Source organism: Centrocercus urophasianus, unplaced genomic scaffold (genome assembly GCF_019232065.1).
Source record: "Centrocercus urophasianus isolate 14NV4802_14NV808 unplaced genomic scaffold, USGS_Curo_1.0 seq_15, whole genome shotgun sequence".
NCBI classification, from domain to species: domain Eukaryota; kingdom Metazoa; phylum Chordata; class Aves; order Galliformes; family Phasianidae; genus Centrocercus; species Centrocercus urophasianus.
In genome coordinates this window covers 14307648-14331044 of record NW_024884697.1, presented here as the reverse complement: position 1 = coordinate 14331044, position 23397 = coordinate 14307648, and the positions used below count along the sequence as shown (strand labels likewise).

Sequence of the window (23397 nt, the reverse complement as noted above, 5' to 3'; positions counted from 1 at the left end):
ACCGTCCCTTCCAGCATCCTGAACAGTTCAAAGTCTGCCCTCCAAAAGTCCTGGGCAGCAGTTTTGCTGACTCCCCCTCCTGACTCCATCCTGAATACAGAACTCTGCCATTTCATGGTCACTCTGCCCAAGACAGCTCCCAACCTCTGCACCCCCCACTAGGCGTTTTCTGTTTGTGAACAGCAGGTCTAGCGAGGCACCTCCCTGGCAGGCTCTCTTAGTAGCTGCGTCAGGAAGTTATCTTCACACGCTCCAGAAACCTAGACTGCTTCTTCTGCACTGTACTGTATTTCCAGCATACATCATGGAAGTTAAAATCTCCCAGGAGAACAAGGGCTGCGGACCACACAACTTCTGCCAGCTGCTTGTACCACGCCTCATCCGTCTCTTCATCTTGGTTAGGCAGTCCATAACAAACCCCACCAGGATGTTTGCCTTGTTGGCCCTCCCTGTGATCCTTACCCACAGAGACTCAACCTCATCATTCCCACTCCCAATCTTAACAACATTAAAACCCTCTCTAGCATAGAGAACCAAGACAAAGCTCCTCCTTCTTTGCCTATCTCTTCAGAAGAACTTACAGCCTTCCATGACAGCACTCCAGCAGTGGAGGCGCTCCCTCTACGTTTCAGTAATAGCAACTAAGCTATAGTTTGCCTGCTGCACAGCAGCTTCCAGCTCCTCCTTTTAGTTGTCCATGCTGCATGTGTTGGTGTACTTGCACTTCAGCTGAGCATTTGTCTTATCCCCAATCCTGACATTGTTCCCCTCGGCTCATCTTTAGTGAGCCTCATTTTAACCTCTTCCTCTTTCATACCTGCTTTAAATACTTCAACCCAACCAGGAGAAGCATTTTGCTTTTCAGAAGACAATATAAGAAAGATGAATTAATATATGCAAACTCATCGTAATTCTAGCTTTCTAAGACACTGCACTGTACCACCTATGATTTAAACTGGGCCCCCTGACTCAGTCCATTTCAGTGTTGTAAACTTATCACATTGGGTAACAAAGGTCACAAACTCCAACTTCAAAGTCAGTTCCTTGATTACACCACTTCAGAAAGCTTCCATGGGCATCTACTGCGAAATAGCCAGTTTTTTTCTTCATGCAATTTATTTTCCTCAGCTCAGAGGCCTTCACATGGAGGATGCTTTAAAACTTTCACAAATGAATGCCTGTCAGGGTTGAAATCTGTTCTGATGCATCTGTTTGTATTACTATCCTCTTTTCCCTATGGTCAACATTCTCCTCTTCATCGTTAAAAGAAATGCATTAGCTGCATTGCACATCATCACATTATCCCAGGAACCAATGCAACATAAAAAAGACAAGCAAGATATAGACAGGCAACACCTTTGACATATAGACAGCAAGAAAGAGGAGCCTTGGCAAGACCAAGGGTACAAGACTGGAGGTAATTCTCACCTCCTTGTACAAATCTCTTTCAAGCAGAGGGTTCCCTCTTTCTCCAGATTCCCCTTCTACAGCAACTCTTCACACCAAGCTCAAACCATTTGAAACTAATACAAATTCCCTACAGCACAGCCAGCTAAAGAAACATCTTCCTTCATCAGAGTTGCAGCCCTCTGTTTATTTTTCCTCTTCAACCTCTTGTAGTGGCTCACCCCAAGGTTATTTTCTACGAACTGCTTCTCTTTGAAGTTCTATTACTTGTCAAAGCTAAGCTTAAAATAGAAACACTTCTGCTCATTCATTGACTATATGATGAAGAAAGTTGTCAGCTATCACATCCCAAACTATCTCCAGGCCCTGCTATTAATAGAAACTGAAGAGCAAATGCTATCAGGGAAGTTTAAACCCCTGATAAGCACTGGAACAAATGCATTATGCTCCCTCCATCTCAAAGATCTCCATCACCATTCTGTTGATGTCACCAAGTATGCAGGTCAGACCCACAAGAAGGCAGTTCTCAACCAGGCTTCTCTAGCCATCACCCCTTCCATCACTGCATGAAGAAGAAATGAGGATGGCACACGCTGCCTGATACCAACAGAGACAAGCATTCCAAGCCACATCCACCCTCCTACAGACAAAGCAGTTGGCTCAAGGTTGCAGATGGGCATCTTTCCTCAGCACAGCTAGAACCCTCAGAGTTCCTTGTTGGGATTATGCTCATTCACTGCTCCCCAGGATCAGGGCTGCTGCAGGACCTTTCCTAACAACAGGCTGGCACATACAGCACTTCAACGGCCATTTTGAGATCTGAAGTCAGTTTTCATCTTAGAGTGGATTCATACACACCTTATAAAAGCAGCAAGAGGCAACAAAAATACTGAGACACAGCAAACTCAGATACTCTTCTTCTAGCTTTGCTTTCAAAGGATGAAAACTGAAGGACCCACAAGGCCAGTGAAGAAGCCCAAGATTGTATCTGCCTGCACTGGGACACTATTCAGGAACAAGAAGTCCAAATGGCAGCTGTCTCCTAGGGATCATTCATGTGTTTCAGCCCTGCTCATAGAATAACCAAGCCAAAAGATGTGCCCAAGAATACACTTACTGTATTTTTACTAATGAAACAGATGTACCTGTCATTAAGTGTTTCAGCACCTGCTTATTTAAAAATGCAGACCTCTGTTTGAGACACTACCAGATTACTCCACTAAACAACATGCTCAAATTCTGTAATGGAGAGGCTAGCAAGATCTCATCAGTGTATTAATTCCTAAAATTATTATTCAGTAAGTCTATCATTAAATGATTAAATAGCACAGAATTGTGTTCCTAGGCATTTTTGTATTTAAACAAGAAACTATCACTTAGAAATATCTGCTAAATTATAAAACAATATGACCATCTTGTCTAAAAATTGTTCAAATGTAACAGGCTCCCAGATTGCTTAGCTATACTAGAGAAGAAAAACTTCAGCTTGCCAAGAAGCTCCTATAGAAGCTCATTCTTTGGCCTCAAGCCAAACACGTGCTCTCAGATAGGCTTTTCATGTCAGCAGCCTATTCTTGTAACAAGCAACTTCTTCTTTTTTAGATGAAGATCGATAAATATGGCAACATTTCAATAGCTTCGCATTCACTAGAAGAAAAGCTTCTCAGAGATTCCAAGTGACTCAGATGAAATCTAGCTAAGCATGAGGAAGCAAATAAGTCTCTACAGAACAAAAAGAAATCTATTTGTAGGTCAGAATCTGGTCTTGTAAAACACAGTAACTAAATACCAAAACACCTGCTTCACCACCACAGCTATTCACCCCCTTACCCTCTCCCAGCTCCTCCATGTCCCAGCCCCAGCCAGCTCAGCTCTGAGTTTCAGGCTGTTTGTAGAGAGATCCCATAGCAGCAATATCAAACCTGACAGGCAGCTTTGTATATGCAGAGCTACAAGCAAGAACGCAGATCCTTCTCTCAAACTATCTATCACCAGAAAGAAATGCAACTATTTTAACTTTGCACACTGCAAATGTACGTTGCATTGCTGTACATAAGGCAGCAGTTGCTCACATTAGCATACTACAAAAATAATACAAAAATTAAGATTGGTATCACCTTCATAAATCATTAATTCAAGCAAAATAAATGCTAATTCTTACAAGACTATTTCTGAAACAAGCACTGCAGTATTAATGCAAGCAACGAGAGATCTTTCCCCCGTCCAGCTCTGTGGCACTAAGCACAGGGTGCAGCACGGCAGACGCTGACTCTGCAAGATTGATTTAGGTCCAACATCACGGCACCGCAGCCAGACCTCGTAACACTAGCAGGCCCTCTTCATGATACGGTGCAGCTATCTTGCATTAACGTGCTTACAAACAAGGCTATTCAGGCACCCATGTTTTGGTTTTGTTTGTTTGTTTTTTAAGAAGGTGGCTTTCATTTCTCTCATTGCAGTGGCAGAGGTCAAATCAGTAAAATTAAATACCAGCCTGTTAAAATTATCTTGGCTCCCAAATCATCCTGTAACAAGGTAGGCAATAGCTCATGTACTTACTTGATGAGCTTGGTTAGGGAAAAAGGTCTGTACTTGTCACATTTAAAAACCAAGCAAATGCTCAAACAGCAAAACCACCTTTGATTTTCTTTTTCCATTGCAATCAATATCCTTTGGCTAATGCAAAAACTTAGTGGCTGAAGTTCTATTTCTTTTACAGAGGGCCAGAGAAGAGATGACTTTATTTGGACCTAGAACTAAAACCCTCAATTGGCACCAAAAATAACTATCAGACTATCAGACATTTAAGCTATCAAGACTCCAATCCCCAAAATAACGTTTGCACACATCCCAAACTTCTGATGAGGAGAAAAATTCAAGTTCTCCTAAACTTTCTCATATAAATCACAGAGATCTGAAGCAGTCTTCCTGCAAGTGTTTCCAGAGCAGCTTCAGCATGAAGATAGCTGTGAGCTACCCCTGAGCCTCAGGCAGCTGGAGAACAACCAGAGCCAGCCTGCCCTGCATAGCCCAAGGATCAGCAGTTACAGGACTTGCTACTATGGAAAGAGTCTCACTTCATCACAGCACTGCTCCCCACCCCTCCCCCCAACTAACTGTCAGATTTTTGGCAGGTCCCGAGCTAACACCAGCAGCCCTTGCAGCCCTGTGGAAGCAGCAAACACGATCTGCACTTGCCTGAATGTGGAAAAGTCGTTCCCCTGCAGCTTCCTACGAGTCGCTTAAGGGTTTCGGTTTTCTTTTCTCACATCCAGACTTTGACACCAGAACACAGCGAGTGTGAATATATGGCCTGCTAGACCAGGCAGAGATGCTGCAACTAAATTCTGATGTACACTTTGTCAGAGAGGGAACTCTGCTTCACAACCCTTGCAATCTTCTCATCTGATAACGAAATGCAGAGGCACTACACAGACAGCATCCCCTTGGCACACATTCATTGGGACTCTGAGAAAAAAAGAACACAAAACACTACAACATCATAGTGTAACTATATATAAAATCAAAAAGGCCACACCAGACTGCGACACAGAGAAAGCCCTCAAAGCACCTGTGCTCCTATCGCTAGAAAAACAATATTTCAGAAAGCTAAAGACATTAGAGCCAAAATAGATCTAACATACCCCTGCTTCTCATCTTCACATTTCATTTTCCTTCACATTCTCCTTTTAATCTCAAAACGTCTTTCTACAGAAGTCAGGGAGTTCTGGTATTCGGTAAGAGCTCAACTGTGTGTGTGAACAAACACAGGCAGTGTCAACACCAGGACGTTTCAGCCTTATCACGAGGGAGGGACATGCAAATGGAGGGAGTGGACAGCATCAGGCTTACTTTAGGTATTCACTTCTTTTTCAGTGAAACAATCCTGCGTATTCTCTTGACAGGAAAGCAGGGACACCACAAGCTATGCGGACGGTCCATATATGTCACCAGGTAGAGCACTGAAAACAAGGCCTGGCATGCTTCCTTCTGGACATGTCTAATTAAAACAGGACCCTGAGTGGAACACCTACACCTACAACAGATTTAAAGAGCAGCTCTGTACAGAGCTCTGCACAAAAGGTTCCCTCTTTCTACACACGTTCCTCCGGCTTTTCTTTTTAATGGACAGAATCTCATCTGAAGTCACTGTCTGAACATTTTGTACTTATTAATATTTAAAAACTTTAACTGGAGAAAGATCAACTGACTGCACTGTAAGATCCCTGGGTAGCCTGGTCTGGTGGTTTGCAACCCTGCAGATAGCAGGGGGGTTGAAACTCGATGATCATTGTGGTCCTTTTCAACCCAGGCCATTCTATGGTTCTACGATCCCTGCCTGTTCAGTTCTCTTTCCCCTGTAGTTCTCCCAGTTTGCTCTCCAGAAGGTTCAAATCTGTTCAGAAAACCAAACCTTATTTACAGCTTCTTCTCTCGAACAACAGGAAGTGGTTTTGTGTAGATAAAGTCGTTATCTTTCAAGAAAACTTGGCATTAAGCTCAATTTGAGAAGACACGGAAGAGTGGGGAAGGGATGACACAGCACAGCACTATCCTAAATCCCACTGTGGAAACATGCATCTCACTTCAGACCACGCAATAGGTGAAATTCTCCGTATAGAACCATGTCATTGTTTCCCCAGAACTCAGCCACCAGCCAGCACAGTTCTCCTCCTACCAGCACCTCACCCACACACTGACCAAGAGCCTCGGAAAGGAACGCTCTAAGTGGGCAGCTAGTTTCCGAAAGCAATAATCCTTGCCTGCTTTGGAGCTAGGGAAAAGGCCACGCACTTTATACTCACTGGAAACAAACTGCAGTCCTCTGGGCCAAACATTCAGTCAGACCAGGCAAGAGCAGCATATAAACGCCTTCCAAAAGTCACAAAGGTTGCACAAGTGCCCTCAATTTCTCACATCAGCAGGCAGAACTTAACCTTCAGAGCTAAGCTCTCTCCACACGCTCAACTCACCACAAGCTCATCCAGAAATTAGTCACTGCCTTCATGCCACAGCCTGCTATAATCTTCCTCAAATTATCTTACCCTGGCCCCAGAGTCATAACAGGATGCATCCAGTACACAGAGCAAACTATTTTCTGAGTAACACCTGTCAAAAGCACCCGATCCTTTCAAGGTCAGGAGCCCTTAAAACACTACTCTTGTATGGGGATCAGCTTTTTTTGGCATGAGAAATTACATTATCAGTTAGGCTACCTACCTAAGGTTTGGAGAAATATACTTGTTAATTCAAGTTTCCTTTTTTCCTCCCCTCAAGTTTAAAGAAAAACAGATGAGGAAAATCCAGCCGGAATGTTCTTGCCAGCATCAAAGACATCTTGCAGAAGAAAGCACCCCACTCCCACAACACTCAATTAACACCAGTAGGAAAGAAGCAGGAAGCTGTGCTTGGACATATTATAAGCTTTATTAGATGCAGCTATTAATTGACAATAATTTATATTGTTGGAAGGTTGGGAGAAAAGCAGAAAATGTGTAACATCTTCTAAGGGAAAAACCCAGACATAGGAGACAGAAGTTTAAAACACTGATCTTGACTGAGGTGAGGTTGTCACAGCAACCATAGTGCAGCTTCATGAATATGTATTACTCTGAAATCTATTTTTTCCAATAGTCTCATGTGTCATTCAGTATCCAACACGAAGCTGCCTAGGAGATGGACCAAGGTAGTACAGTAAAAGCCATCTGTCTTCAGAACATTCTCTTTGGCAGCTGTAGGCAGGAGGGACAGGGATGCCACAGAACACAGCCTCATACTACAAGGCAGCAGAGTGCAGCTGCAGGACTGGCTTCTGGATCTGCGACAGAGTTCAGCCAGTGGTCCCCCAAGGAAGGCAGAACTGCTGGGCAGTCCCCAGCCAGATGAACCATGGGGACCTGGTTTGATTACCACTGGAATACTGTGGGATGCACAGAGTGGAAAAAAAACACCACCACCCTACACACATACCTACACAGGTCACATGTCAGTGCATGAAGAAACCGAGATCAGTAACAATTGCAGCAGAGCAGCTATTGGAGGTGTCCTTTGTACTTAACTGGAAAAGTCCATCTCCCAAAACACAGCTCTTCCAAAAATACATTGACACCTTACTTCCCCGTACCATTCTCTAATCACAAAACAATATTAGCAAAATACATTAAATTAATCCCTCTGTAAATTGTTTAAGTGGCAATTTTAACTCTTGATCTAGGGAAAAACACTGCTGATCCAACTACTTTTTGTGTTTGCTTTCTGGCAGGGTTGGTTTAATTGGAGCAGACATCCATTCAGCCTCACAGTTGCACACATCATTGCAGCCCTCACACCTCCCTCACAGAAGAGGCTTCTGGTCACGGGCAGAGGAGAACGTATCCTGTTACAGCAGCCACCCGCACCCAAATCAGGTTCAACAACTGTGCAACCTCGCCCTGGAAACAGCCTTTATGAAGCTGCTCTGCGACATCTTCCAAAATCAGGCCCACAACAGATCTTCAGTCCCTCCTCTGAAGGACGGATGGCGAACGTGTCACAGATTAACACAGACAAAATGCATTTGTCACTCTCTCACTGATTTCTGAGGGCTGGCCAGGGGCGCTGACTGTGAGGATGGGAAGAAGAGAGCAGCACCAGCTCAGCAGTGGCTCGCAAGGCGGCACAGACCCACAGCTCAGCTTGGGCCCAGCTCCAGCAGGCAGAGCTGGGGCAAAGCACCACAACAAACAAACGAACATGGAGGCTGAAGGGACCACTGACATGGGGCAAGGTTATGTTCTCATTACATCCATCTCTTTTTCCACTCTTCTACTGGAAATATACAAAGCCTACCTTGACATAACACTTGGAATAAAGTTGGCCTTTTACATACAATCTGTTTTAAAATAAACATTTGAAGTTGAAAGTACACACGCTAGCACAGAACATCTTAATCAGGGTACTAGATTTATTACGAAAGGTGATCACTGCACTGTTTATAAAGTGAAAGCCCTGTTAGTTCCTTCAAGTAAAAACAAATGCAAGCTGTCGTGACCAATGCAGTCAAACCTGTGGAAATACGCAGTCAGCACTGAACAATCTGAATTAGCACAGTCATCATCTTTCAATGATAAATACAGATAAATTAAAGGAGTGCTGTGACAAAAGGCACCATGAATGGTGAACCATACTTCAAGCTAAGAGAAAGGCATTTTGGCAACAGCCTGCCGAGGTCTATGCAGGATGGTCTGGAGCCTCTCAGAGAGGTCTCCCAGCAGCAGGCAAGTACTTCTACTCCAGCTCACAGCTCACCCAGTAATCTTCAGAAACAAAAGCGTAAAACCTGATGTGTCGTTTGCACGAATGACTACGCAGTCACTTTGTAATAAATATTTCAACTTGCTATTCATTAAAAATATAGAAGAGAGAGAAAAGGCACACACCTGAAGCAGGACACAGCTCACTGCAAGTGACTAACGCAGCGATCCTCAGCTCAGCACAGCTAAGATCATGCAGCTCACACTCGAAGCAAAGCCTGTCCCAACCCTTACCAACAAACACAGCAGGGCCATGTCTGTTCCCCTTTCACACTGGGCAGTGCATCACAAGCTACCTATGCACTGCAGATGTTCTTAGGCAAGACCACTCCAAAGGAGTTACTAAGCTATCACACAAAAGATCACAGATACTTAACTGCTATGCTAACTATGCAGTGACAAAATGAAGTCTCCTAACTTTTTATTCAACCACGGGTTCCTCCAGATCATTCAGCTATTACACCGGGGCACCTAATTGAAAACAAGGCTATGGGCAAAAATACAGAGTGTAGAAAGATAGTCTATTTTACAGGCTTTCTTCAATTCAGAGAGGATTCAGCAAAAGGTAACAATAACAGTTTTATGAGTAACCAAATTATCAAGAAACCATCTATATGTGAACTTTCACAGACATGCTTTGAGGGTGTGGTGATTCTAAGCATAGTGCTGCGTTAACTTGCTTCTGCAAACCTAAGCTATTCTACTGTCATCTGAAAGATCTAAGCCTCTATATGATATAAAACTCACCATAAGTTAACAAGTACTTGAGATGCAGTGACCACAGAAACCAGTGATGGACACAGCCAAGGGAAGAAATGGAGCCTTTTACCAACCACCTCTCCAATCACTGTACATTCATGAAAATAAACAAACACCAAAAAACCCACCACCTTCTCATAAATAAAGAAGTTCAACACTTCTAGTACATGAAAATGAACTACAGTGATATGGCTGGCACATCAACTACACCCATAATCACAATACAGAATCCTCAGCTTAATTCCTACTGGCATTGAGCTCATAAAGAATGCATAGAATCTCCAAACCCCACATTTCTGTGCAAGAAGCAGGGCTGCTTTTCGTTCTGCTCCTTTCCCCAGCAGAAACCTGAAAACACTCTTCCTGTTAATGTCTACAGACGTAGAATTGAGGAGGAAGGAAAAAATAAATCACTGCATAAATTAGGAAACTATGTCGTTTTCTAATTCCTCATCATATCAACTTCTAAATGAAGATACAGTTAAGTATTGTGTAAAAACTTCCAAGATAATATGTAAAAAGGCACTCTGCTAAAGAATGCTATGCTGCACAAGGCACGTAGGAGGAATTTGTCCAAATAAGTTAAATGAAGAAATAACAGAGAGAAAGCAAGTAGCATAGAGTAAGTCTGTCTTTGAACAACGTCATTTCTGGCACAGTCTGTACTACCCAGCAGCTCATAAGAACCACGTAAACTCTTTCTTCAAATCTTATCAAAGAGTAAAACATTTAAGATGAAGCTCCCACCAAACTGATGGAGAAGTGAAACGGCAGCACCTTTGGGCAGAACTTCATCACTCCTTCCTTCTCACACACTCAGCTTGGGAAGAGATCAGAGAAATGGTATTTCCAAGCTCTTCATATGGAATTAATAGAGAATGTTGTGATACACAGGAAAGCACTTTACTTGTCCTCTAGGTGTCACGGACCTCTTCTCTGTAATTCTTTATGTAAACACATTTGCACTTCTGGCACATTTGCTATAAACAGAACTGGTTCACTGTACCCAAAAGAGTTTTGATTTCTGGATTGCAATCAATTGTTTAAAAGATTTGATTATTTAAATGACTTCTCTTAAAACAATGAAATAAGGTTGGAAAACTGCAGTTCCAGCTAATCTCTATTACAGGAGCAAGCCTCGATCAAATTTCAGACTGAATCATTCACTCAGCATGTAAAATATCTATTTTTGTCTCCACACATAGATCAGTGATCCTGAATTTAAGAAATAAAAACTACTTTTAGTTTAGGTTGTTACAAGCTGGTACAGGCATACCAGGCAGTGGAGCAGCCAACCCTATGAGAAAATAAAAGAGCCATTAGGAACATAATCACCCATTATCCTGTACATTAACTCTCTCTGATAGTTAATTGCCTGAGTATTTCATCATAACTACAGACCTTTCTGTTCGTGTACTTATTTGAACATTCTCTGGACTGCAAAAATCAGTGATCTTTGCCGTTGAGTCTCATTCTGCCAAGAGGTACTGACAGCCTGTGATTTGCCAGCATCTCCTCCACCTTCTCTCCTACTAACCATTGCATGCTTAAGAAACAAAAAGCCAATTTTGGTCTTCTCACTGATTACTGTAAGCAGAGGACAGGCACTGGACATCCACACATACGCACAATTGTGAATGGTTAAACAGTCAGGGGGCAGATAAGCATAAAATTAACCCCGGCAGAAGTTGTTCCCTGTTCCACCAGCAGTTATGGACAGGGAAGGACATGGGCAGTGCCAGGAAGTGAGATACAGACCTGCTGGAGTGCGTCCAGAGGAGGGCCATGAAAATAATCCGAGGAATGGAACACCTCTCCTACAATGACAGGCTGAGAGCTGGGGCTGTTCAGCCTGGGGAAGAGAAAGCTCCAGGGAGATCTGAGAGTATCTAAAGGAGGGCTGTAAGAAGGAAGGGGACAGACTTTTTAGCAGGGTCTGTTGTGACAGGACAACGGAAAACGCTTTCAAAATTGAAGAGGGGAGGTTTCGATTGGATATAAGGAAAAAGTTTATTACAATATGAGTGGTGAGGCACTGAAACACATTGCCCAGAGACGTGGTGGAAGCCTCGTCCCTGGAGGCGTTAAAGGTCATGCTGGACAGGGCTCTGAGCACTCTGATTTAGCTGTAGGTGTCCCTGTGCTTTGCAGGGGAGTTGGACTACACAACCTTTAAGGGTTCTTTCCAACTCAAATGATACTATGATTCTATGAAGTGCAATACCCTCAGAAAGAAGGACAGAACACACAAGTCAGACACTTGTAAGGAAGTATAGGGTGGGAGAGTGAAGAAAAAAAACACCCTAAGTTTCTCACACATTCCTGTCTTTTCTCTCAAATTTTATTAGTTCATGGAACCAATTTCATCCACTTGGCATTTCGCAAGCAATTCATATATTTCATCACTTGAAACACTCTGCAGTGACACAAATGATCGGTCAGCAGCCATCATTCCCTCATCCCCAGATACACAGAGTTCAACTGTCCATCTTCAACAGCTTGGCACGTAGGACTGCATACATGTCTGATGCAAAAGAGGGAAAAGGTGAAGATACACAACTACAGCCTACAGGGAAGCAACTCTGAGGCTGTGCCAAGCCATAAGACACGTCTAGCAATTAGCCATTACAAGTCAACAAAAGAACTAACATGTATGGACTACTGGGTCACCAGCCTTAGCATGGTACTCACTAACAAAACCACTTCCTTCCTCAGCTTTTTGTCCTCCATGTCACCCTACAGTGACACTCAAATTCCCCTCCAGGCACTGCAGACTCTGAGACAACAAGAAAATTTCAGTGTCAGGCCTGAAGCACTGCCAGAATCCTGAAACCACCTCAAAGCAGTGCTTTGCAACCAGTCATTGTTTTCCACAGTCTCACAACAAAGTCACGTCCAGGTCAGTTTCCATCAGACACCAAAGAACATCTCCAAAATCTTGCAAGTACAGTAGTCCTACGGGCAAGACTGGTAGTCCAAGTAATTTCATATACAACTTCCAGATAAAAAATTTAAAAGCACAGCAGTTTCTAGAGTTTAATGTAACAGTCCTCGGCTTTTTCCCCAGCTTTCAAAGAGCTTATGACAACTATTCTTCAGGCAGCCCTACAAGAAACAAGTCTGAATAGATATCTTTTAAATTTTCAGGCTTCCTTAGAGTATGCACAGAGTTGAGGAAAGCTAAGCAAAAAACTGCACAGTTTCAACAAAACACAGAAATGATGCATTACATGAATCTGTAAGAAAAGTACAAAGCCTCCTCCTAACAAGAAAGCCAACCAGCTGAAGCTGTTACCATAAGCTAGTCCAGTTCTCATTAATTTGGCTGCATTGGTAGGAAATTAACATCTTAATGGCACTTTTTATCCTACTGCCTCATAACAGCAGATGTTTCCAGTGGCAAAAAAAAATTGCACAAAATTGACAACTACAGTTTTGAAGATGCTTGAAACAACTGGAAAAAGGCATCTTGAAGAAAGCCTTTAAATAAACCAGAGTACATCATATTGAGCTCTAACCCTGTATATGGAGGGGAATGTACTCTTGGCAGCATCACTGCAGGTTAAATCTACGCTAAATGGCATTTCTCCCAAGATAAGCCTCTTCTGACACAGCCATATTAGCAGCGTTTCAACTGCATTTCAACATGAGATGTACTGGACAAAAGGAAGAGGCAGACAAGTTCTGCCAAACTGTTGGGTTTTTTTTTAATCCCAAACATGAAGTAGTCCCTGAATCCAATGCTGTCAGCAATTAGAACGACTGACCCTTGGGAGAGGTTATTAACCAAGCCTGTGCAAGCACCCCGAGTTACTTTCTGCATGCTCTGTTCCAAAACAAAGCATTTCCTTGTCTCAAAGCATCACAAGCACACCACAAAGGCAGTCAGGCTCCTAAAACAGTACAAAGCTAGTGACAGTAAGTAGTAATCTCACACATCACTGAGGCTTCAGAATTCAAATGGAATTAACACAAGGAAAGCAGGATGGATAGTTTAGTAATGAAGAAATCAAGGTAGAAGGAATATGAAAAGGATTAATGCTGTCATCATTCCAATCAGACCAAGCAATTTCAAAGGCAGATAAAGGATGGCATTGGTAAGTCTGCCTGTAAGACTGGGATGAGGGCCAGAGTTACACTGTCTGAGCTGACGGGTATATTTATGCCACCATGACGCTTCAGTCAGTAACGATAAAGGTCCAAAGGTCAAAGCTGCTGAAGAAAAAAAACCACTGTATACACAATCTTTCTGAATAGTCATGGCTGGGTGCGGGGAAAGAGGTAGGGCTATTCCTTTCACACACAGGCCATGATAAAATTGTTGCACTTATGTGCATTTCAAGGCTTCTTAAGAGGCCTTTATAGAGGTAACAACTTGCTGAGCCACCAAGCTGTAGTGTTCTTCTAAGAATCCCTTCTAAGAAATTGCTTGGTTTTCAACTCAAAGCTGAGAAGATGACAACGGTGTTTCATAGCAAATCCAAAAGGCTGTTCCCCAGTCCAAGCCCCTGCCCTCGCACAAAGATGCTCCCATTGCTGACACCTGTCAGCCTCCTAGCAAGGACTTCTTCCAGCTCCATCTAGATCCCAGTTACTTTGTGAGCATTTGCATATTTAAACCTTGGAATTTTAAAAATTAAACCATGGATTTCATTCTTCCATAAATATCTTCAGAATGTAACTACCTGTCAACCTCAAATTCTGATTCAGGGGTAGCAAGCCTACTTTTCAACCTTTTGCAAGTGTTTCAACAGATGCAGTGCCCCAAAGTCACACTAACTTGGAGTTCAGGACTTTTTGCATTAATAACATCAGCAAGCTGAAGGCTGCAGGACAAGTTCAACACCACAGAGATCCAATACGGTTATATATATGCAGGTCACTCCAAAAGAAACACTTCCTACTTATTTCCACAGAAACTACAACAGATACCAAGAGCACAATAACAATGTCTGATCAAGCAAACTCTCAGCTACAAAATGTTTCTTCAATAGTCACCACCATTAGCTATGCATTTTCACCAGCAGTGAACAAGGGCCTGCATGACATGTGCATAAAAACCTGCACTAGCAGAGATGACCTACCGTTTCCTAGCTGCTCTGACAGCATCATCACTAGGAAAATGTGGCTCACAGTGCATCTTTAATCAGTCCAAACAAATGAAGTCAGAAGACACCAAATCCAGACTATACAGTGGGCGTGGACAATCCAGTGAAGATTTGTCATGTGCTCCGTGGTCTTTAAACTGATATGGTGCCTGGAGTTTATCACGTTGCAAGAAAAAAGTTGCCTTCTTCTCCAGCCTGACTCTGGAATTTATTGGATAGTATGAAACCTTAAGAGAAGCAGTTTTAATCGAGGACTGTTCTGGCTACTGCACTCAACTCCAATGGCACACCGCAAACCAGAGCTGTCAGGCCTCCAAAAGCTGCACTGCAAGAAGCAGAAGTAAAATCACACCCTCCTGCAAATTCTCCTTCAGAAGAGGCAGCCTCACCACCCAGGAGACACACACACATTTGTCTGGTCTTGAAAAGTGCCTTCAAGCCAGTAATTGGAAAGGTTTCTGGGTACCCAGGAACAAAGGCAAGCAGTAAGATATGAAAGCCAGGTCCAATTTATTACCAAGAGCCCCCCAGAGACCTTGACTAAAAGCTCACAAGGGTATGAAAAAAAAAAAAAAAAAAAGCCTTTGGAGAACAGACTGGGCACATGCTTTAACAAGGCTACAAGAAGAGCTCAGATCATAGTGGCATTCCTACACAAAAATGCAAACAAGAGTAGATGGGAGCACCTACAGAAACATCAGGACTGCTCAACCTCATGGCGTTACATCCTTTTACACATGGGAGTTTTCTTCAGCTGACTATGAGATGAGCTTTCCTTTACACCCTGATAAGCAGAGTGATCTGCTGTTCCTTGTCCACCTAAAAACACTCATACTACTGTTTATGGCTGCATTTGGCAAATACACATATATATTTTTATGAAGTGCATCTACTGGTAAATCTTCATATAATAAGGAAGCTACTTCAAACAATGATCATCCTGCAAGCAAGAAAGTATGTATGGCAGCAGTAGATAATCTCCTCAAGTGTTGGCATCTGGTATTTCCTCCATGGTTCAGAAACCATAAGCAATGCGTCTGCTGCCTAAACACAGCTCCACGGGTCCTCATCTCTCGTTTCAGATAACAAGCAAGTTGTGGTCAGCCAGTCAGGGGTGCAGCCCCTTCTTATCCGTCTTTTCCTACTTCTGACATTCATGAGAACGCAGTATTAACATCATAACTTTGATATTTATATAAAAAAAGCCCAAAGGAACATCAGACTATGTAACCACAAATGCTTTGTTTAGCTGAGATATTTGAAAAGGAACAAGAAAGTAGAAAAGCAAATCACCACCTTTAGAACAAACAGACATTCTTCTTTGCTTAAGGCCATGCAGTGTTTCCAGAAGTCACCTAAGACAATTGTTCCACAGCTCTAAGCACACACACGACATCTTTGTGCCACGAGTGAAGTCTGCTGTAGTGCTCAGATATTATGATGAACTTACAGCCAGCTGAGAACAAAAGCCACCTAGAGGGTAAGATAAACAAGTGGAGTTTGCTTCAGACACAAAGAAATACAAACTGCATGGAAGGATTTTCCATGATTTAACAAAGACAATAAATGGTCATCAACAGCAGACTAGAGGAATGGGTCACAGATAATAGCTTAATGCTTATCTATAAAGAAAAAAATATTTATGCAATTTCAAAGTATGAATTCCATCTTCTCCAACTTAACTCATCTAAGTGAAACTCAAAGCAGATACTGTACGTTCAGGCTTGCACTCTGCTAGAAAAACCAGCCTGAGAACACCAGGCAGTTTCTCGCTCAAAAACCACGTGCTGTCTCTGCTCTGCTTTATGAGAGGACTCCCAAGTGCCAGAGAGCTTCACCAGTCAGCTGCTCAGCAATGCAATCTCCACGTTCTTCCTACAAAACATTCCAAGAAATGATGTTTGTGCCTCATTTTTTTTTCCTTGTTGTAGAGGGATTAATGATCCAACATTAAATGAAATCATTGTTGGAAGATCCGTCAAAAACGGAAGCAAGACTGCTACTAGAAGAAACAGGAAAGAAGCAGATTTGACATAAAAATATTTCTTAATAGTGAGTTTTCCGGGGAAATCAGAACTACTTAGACTGGTTAGTTCACTGGGAGTACAAGTAAGAGCTGCTGAATGCACATACCTTCATCAATCCCACCAGTAACTGCTACATAGGGAAAGTGAAAAACGCACAAAACAGGCACAGATCCTTTTCTAAGCTTCATACTCAGAACGTTTCTCTGAACACAACAGTGTTAGCTCCATATCGTCTGGAGGAGACCACAGCCCTCACTTCTGCAGTGTGCTGCATGCTCCCAACATTTTAGTTTAAATTACTGCAAGTTTCCAGGAAGCTTTTACAGCTCAAGTGAAACTTGAACATACAGCATCCTGCAGCAGCTGGCAGAGCTCTTAAAGGATCCACCCATCTAGCTAGGTGCTCTATAGCTTATTGTGAATGACATCCCCCATTGCACGCTCCCAGTTCTTGCAGTGTTGACACCACGCAGCATTTCACACAGCAGCAGCTGCACTTCAGTGCAAAAAGTTACAAAGTTAATCAAACTGCTGTAATGCCTGGAAGTGGTTTAATGTTTTGAAAAGACAGACTACATAAAGAACATAGTAATGCAGGCTCCACGTATTCCTATTCCACCCAAAACAGCCAGGAGCTCTGGGATGGGACACACAGACAACACTCCAAGAACTACTGCTTATCTCAGAAGGGAAAAGGTGAGGAACAAGGAAGATGAAGGAAGTCTGAAGAAGGAGTGACTATACCCCAGAGATAGGATCCTGGATTACACATCGACTTGCAGCTTGGTTTTGAATCATGCAGCCAAGGGTGTGTTCATCAAGGACCATATAAGTGCAGGGAACACCACAGAGTAAACAGCATCTTATCATTGGGTGTTGAATGTGCCATTTTTTTCTTGCTGTGACATGACATCTTGTCACAAGTCTTATAGAACACTCAGAGCCCAGGCCACCGGCCACTTCAGCTCCAAGAGGGCTTTCCAAATGGTCTCTGCTGCTGGGATGTCTGGAGCCCAAACTGGGCACACCACCCAGCTCTGCAGCCAATGCAGGCAGCACACAGTCATCAGGCTCCAGGCAGCACTCTGTCCTGGCACACCTGCAGCAGGCCCTGCTTCAGTGTTTGGGGGAAGCAGCTTGTGCCTGGAAGCCATGACTGCACAGCTCCTCAAGACTAAAGTCTGGAATCAATTACAGGATTTACGGCTTCCACATCAGTCCTCAAATAACTAGAGGAACCCCAAGGCTGTACGTCTACAGCCAAGAGCCGGCTCTACCAAAAGCAAAAAGAAAAGATTTCTTTCAGACTCATAAAGCAGCACCACAACTATGTGTGGCCTTCAGACCACATTACAAGAACTCCCCATCGGTACGGCTGTGCTACCGCTTAAACACTGCTGACAGTTGTAAACCCACGTGTCTCTGTGCAGCGCCCCACATTTTGCCTGGCATGTCAAAATGCTGCTAACCTTGAGAAGCGCAGCAGGTTATTTCGAAGCGCAGTTACTCTGCACGCATAAGGACACAAATGAGATCCAGAGAGAGTAAATAGATAAACCCTTTCCAGAATGTGGCACTTCAGTCAGTAATATCAGCAACGTGAGACAGAAGGACTCCTGCAGATGGCTTCAGAGCTAAAACTCTTGCTCATATTGTATTTAAAAAGTTCTGTTACATGTCTAACTTTCAACGTTCAGGTTCATGGTAAACTTCAAGTTTATTTCATAACTCTGCTTTGAGCATCTAAAGATAACTTGTGGATCCTTCATTCAAAACTCTGATATTAATTTTCAAAATTGATTCGTTTCCAAACCCGTGAATCTCCAGTGTTCTATATATAAGCAACTTTGCACCTGAAATGAATATTGAAGTAACAACTGGCTTCTATGAGACGGCAAAAAAGCCAAGCATTAGTAATGGAAGCTATTAATAAAAGCCACTGACAGTCCTATCAAGAGCTCTGATAAGGCAGCTATAGTGGTAGAAAATAATAGAATTCAGGCACTGATTGTATATGCCAGGCCACCACAAAGCGTGCGGCTTTGTTCTCTTTAATTAAGACAAGTATAGACCTCTCATAATAAAGCTATTTTCAGGGGGGTACTTTGGAAATTTAAAATTCATTTACCAAGACAAGCAACTGCTAACTACTTTTCCTGCATAAAAAAAAAATCCACCACAGCTTGGCCAACTTCATACAGATATACAGGAGGAGACGCTCAACACTCAAGAAACACAACTGTGCCCTCCCACAGTGCGTGATGAGCATCCCAAGGACAAAGTGCTGTTTCATGCTTTATTCCGTTCTCTTGTCCTCCTGCCTCCCTCCCAGCTGACAGCAGTGTTATGTGGCTGTCAACATTCCACTAACAGTTTTACTCTGCACCTGGAGTGTTGACCTAAAAATAAAATCCTCCTTTATAAACTTAACATAGACCACAGAGTTCCTCACATAAGCACACAAAACAGATGTGGTAGAATAAAAAACATCTGAACTTCACCCCATTTACTTTAGTTTCTAAGGCAGATGTTCACCTTCACGCACATCACAAAGGAATCTTGAGAACATGGGAATATGCACTGAGCAGACAGAAGAGCCCTGATGAAGGAAAGAGCCCTGAGTGAGGTGGCTGCTGCTGAGCCAGGGCAGCATACAGCAACAACGTGCCCACGCATCAGCAAGCACTTGTTCAAAACAGAGATAAGTTTGAGACCAAACATCCCGAGGAACACACACACACATCTATGCTATGCAGCATCTAATGATTGTGCTTCCTGGGCACGTGCATCCCACAAATCTAGTCATAAATCCCTTAATCACGGGTCAAAAGATGTGTCAACATCTGTGTTGATGAGATCAGGAAGAGAGGGCTGCAGTGTCTGAGGTTTGCGACCAGAAACATCAGCTGCTGCAGAAGGGCAGCAGCACTCGGAACAGCTGCAGCACCAGTGACTTACACTGACCTCTAAGACCTGCATCCCAGGAAGAAAGAGCAAGACACAGAACATTTACTTGTTTTTAAAGTATACTAGGAAATAAAAGATATGTTTGTTCCTGTCCCCAAGACACCTATAGAGCAAGCCTTATGCTAAGTGCAATGCACTCTTTATAGCATTTCTCTACAACAGGCGATGTGCTCTCAACAGAGCTTGGCAGGGAATGGCTGCAGTAACTCCGAGTTGTAAGCAGCTCATCTCAGCTGAACTCCAGTTTCTGTTGAGATAGACATAGCTTTCAAACTAAAAGCAAACCAGACAACCCGAAGTATTCTCCAAGCACATTTACAAAAACCATCAAAGCCAGTAGTTTTTTCCCTTGTTAACATGAGCAAATGTTAAAGACACACGGTGACCCAAGATTCAAATTTTTCAAACGCAACCAAATGTGGAGCAGGTCAGGAGCCTTTGCCTTCTGCCACTCTCAGAAGCACATAACTGCATCTTCAGTCATTTACGCATCTCTGAAGGCCTGGTCTCCTGTCAGGGAATTAAATCTATTACTGCCAGAGGGGGCATCAGGAGAAATGATTGGGTGTCAAAGGGAGGAGAGTGAAAAGAGCAAAAAAGCTCCTAACTGGAAATAATGTATTTTCAATTTGCAGCTGAGTGCCACCCTTTAGTCAAGGCGATTTACCATACAAGAGAAATTGTACCTTTAAGATGAAGAAAAAAAAATCTAGTGCCTACTCTCCACAAAGATTCCAAAGATTGCTAATATTTATGAAGTCAGAAGTGGCTTCAAAGACTTCTTTTGTGTGTGTGTGTCATAACACAAAGCAGCATTAACTCATTTCCAGCTGAATTCACCACTAAACTGTCATTGTATTAATGAATTCTGACCGAAAAGGAAAACGTTCCGCTTCTTTGCCTTGTCCCCCCCCCATGACTGACAGTGACCATGGGATAAAAGGAAAAAAAAAACTCGCATTTTTCTGAGACTTTGAAGACCAAAACTCTTAAATCCTGGCAGTACCCAACGATGTGACCCAAAGCGACACTTAACAGCTGTATTTCTGTGCAGAGATTGCTCCACAGATCAGCTCGTCAACGTGCAGGCAGTACCTAAACCAGAAAAACAAATCAGTGCAGAGAAGAAAAAGAACCAGTGTTGCAAAATAAAGCTGGAAAATGGTACACTTCACTTGGGTCAGAAACAGTCAGGTCTGCAGAAGAGAGCCCGCAGCTCAGGATGGCAGACTATCTGCACATAGGACTGCAGTCTCTTGCTAACAGCCTGGGATTTGGGAACTCTGAGAGTAACCCTGACAAATTAGCCTGACAAATACTGGGCTGAGAAGGAAGAGACCTGGAGCAGCCACTGCCTAGCTCAAACCAGGAAAATCCAGCGAGGTGCTCATCCATTGCTAAACAGCATTCATTTTCCTGACCTTTAGGAAACAAAACATCAGGAAACATGATCTTTGACTTTGTAAACAAAAAGACAATCATCACAAAACTTTTAATGGAGCCATATGTCACACACAAAGCAGTCTCCCGTCTGCAAGAACAGGACAGGTGGTGACTGAGTTAAAACTAAACTATGAATTTTCACAGCAGCACAATGTGAAATGAGGTCATGGTTCATTTTCCAACAGGTCGTTACTTTGGAGGTTGAACAGTTTATGTTTCTCCTCAGCTGTAAAGTCTTTGTATTGAAGAGTGAACACTGAAATACCAAGCTATGGTGAAGACACTGAATACATACAGCATTATGGACAGACAAGGCTTCATACTGCGGAGGTATATCTGAATTTAACAGTGACACTAAACACTTCTCATACACTGCACAAGCTTCCTTACAAAAACAAATACAGGTTTTTTTCTCCCCTCAAGCCTCCTACTCTCAAACAACACTGAACGCCTGACACCTGATACTGCACTCACACCTACAAGGAACTCCCATCAGTTTCCACACTACACAAGGGCAGGAGGGCAGGGGTAGTGCCTGAGGCTGCCACACTTTGCTACCAGCACCCTCCCCCCCCCCCCCCGGCCAGCCCTGCTCCTTCCCCAGGAGGGCTTTCTGCCTCCAGCAGGGCTTCCTCTCCCCTCAGGCAGATCCCTGAGGAGTGAGGACAGGCTTTTCCAGCTGCTGCCCTCGATTCCTCCTCCCCCACAGGCACTTACGTCACAGGCCTCAGCGATGCTCCAGGCAGGAGGCAAGGACAGGGAGATGGGCTCAGTGTGGCTTCTCCCAGCACCCACGGGCACCACTGCAGCACGTCCCAGCACCCAGTTCAGCGATGCCCCCATTACAATGAGAAACCCATTGCCTGACTATCCTTCAGACAGCCCTACCTGCTGCCAACCAGAAGTGCCTCCAGGAGGACATGCACAGAGCTGTGGACATGTAATGAATGCTGTAAGTCTTCAGTTCGTCCCAGTCAGCCCCGTATCACCTACATTGTGGTGGGGAAAGGAGCCCAGTGTGAGAGCTGTGACATCCAGCTCAGGCTGCCAGGGATTCTTCTGTCACTTGGTACCAATGTACAATTAACCTGCTTCATATTTTACCCATTTTAGAATCAGGTTTAAGATCCAACACTGGCTTCAAAAGAATGCAGACTGAGAGAGCCCTCATTTCTGAAGGGCCAGGTAACCAGATGTGGAACAAAAAAAGGTTTAATGGAGCTCCCACTTCTAATTAAAAAAAATCATTTGAGTTGGAGGAGACTCTTAAAGGTGCAGATGCAAGTCCTGCAATAAACAGGGACCTATAGCTAGACGACTTCTGAGGAACAAAACCACTTGTCACACAGTAAGGAAAGATATGGCCAGGTAACACAGCATGCAGAAGCCTTATTGAGCACCTCCAACTTCACCCACATATAACACCAAGAACTCCTCCAACATTTACTCCACATCCATACCAGCATCACAGTATCACTGCTACCCAAGCTCTGCCACGGAGGCAAGGACAGGAAGGGCTGACAGCCAGCTGTCATGTCCCCCACCTGCACCATCATTGCTGGGAAAACTAGGGACTGTCCGCGGAGCAGACCCGTGGCCCAGAACACACACACTCCTGTCGGAACGTCCAGCAGAGCTCCCTCAGACCAGCAATGGAACTCCCCGCAGCAGCCCTCTCTCCACAGCCGTGCCGCACGGCCCTCATCTGCACACCTGGAAAAGCAATGCGCTTCCCAGACATATAACCGGCTGCCCGCAGCGGGCACAGGGCATCCCCAGCGCAGCCAGGCGCACCAAAACGTACTGAACTGAGAGACAGGACGCCTGGTATCAGCAGCACCGCCAGCTTCATTTCCCAGCCACAAGCCATCAAACAGACTACTGGGTCCAAGGGAGACACTGCGACCCAACAGCCCCTAACCGGCAGCAGCGACGGAAACCGGGCGGCCCAACCGTATTTGCGCACGGGGATGCGACCTCCACTGCTCAGGACGAGCCCCCACCCGCGCCGTATTCATTCCGCCGCCGCCGGCTCCCGACCCTCGCCGCACGCATGGACCGGGCGCTGCCTCTCGGCGGTGGACGGAGCGGCGCGGCCGCCCCCTGCGCCCAGGGCCGGACAGCGCCACACTCCCGGCCCGCGCCCCCCGGCCCCGCGCGCAGAACAAAAGGCGGCGGAGGACGCGGGGAGGGGGCGGCCGCCCCGGCAGTACCCCGGGGAGGAGGCGAAGCGGCTCATCCGAGGGACGGGAGGGCTCGGACGAAAAAAACGTACGCGACATTCAACGTTAAAACAGGCGCCCGGCGGGGCACTCACCCGGCTCGGAAATCGGAGCAAACTCTCATTCACGCTCCCCGCCGTGCCCAGGCCGCCGGAGCCAGGCGCCGCCCCGG

General features: G+C 44.3%; 1 protein-coding gene across 4 annotated transcripts in view; it reads right to left on the bottom strand.

Annotated features, from left to right (window-relative positions):
* GRAMD4 (GRAM domain containing 4) overlaps positions 1-23396 on the bottom strand; it is a 75872-nt gene extending 52476 nt beyond the window's left edge. For 2 of the 4 annotated variants that reach the window (XM_042815905.1, XM_042815903.1), the window contains exon 1: positions 23321-23396. In XM_042815905.1, the coding sequence (XP_042671839.1) occupies positions 23321-23349 (29 nt within the window). In that variant the 5' untranslated portion in view covers positions 23350-23396. Of the gene's footprint in view, positions 1-4605; positions 4876-5051; positions 5158-23320 lie in introns of those variants that run through there. The other 2 variants (XM_042815906.1, XM_042815904.1) reach the window with 2 other exon arrangements.
* Position 23397: the final 1 nt, after the last annotated feature.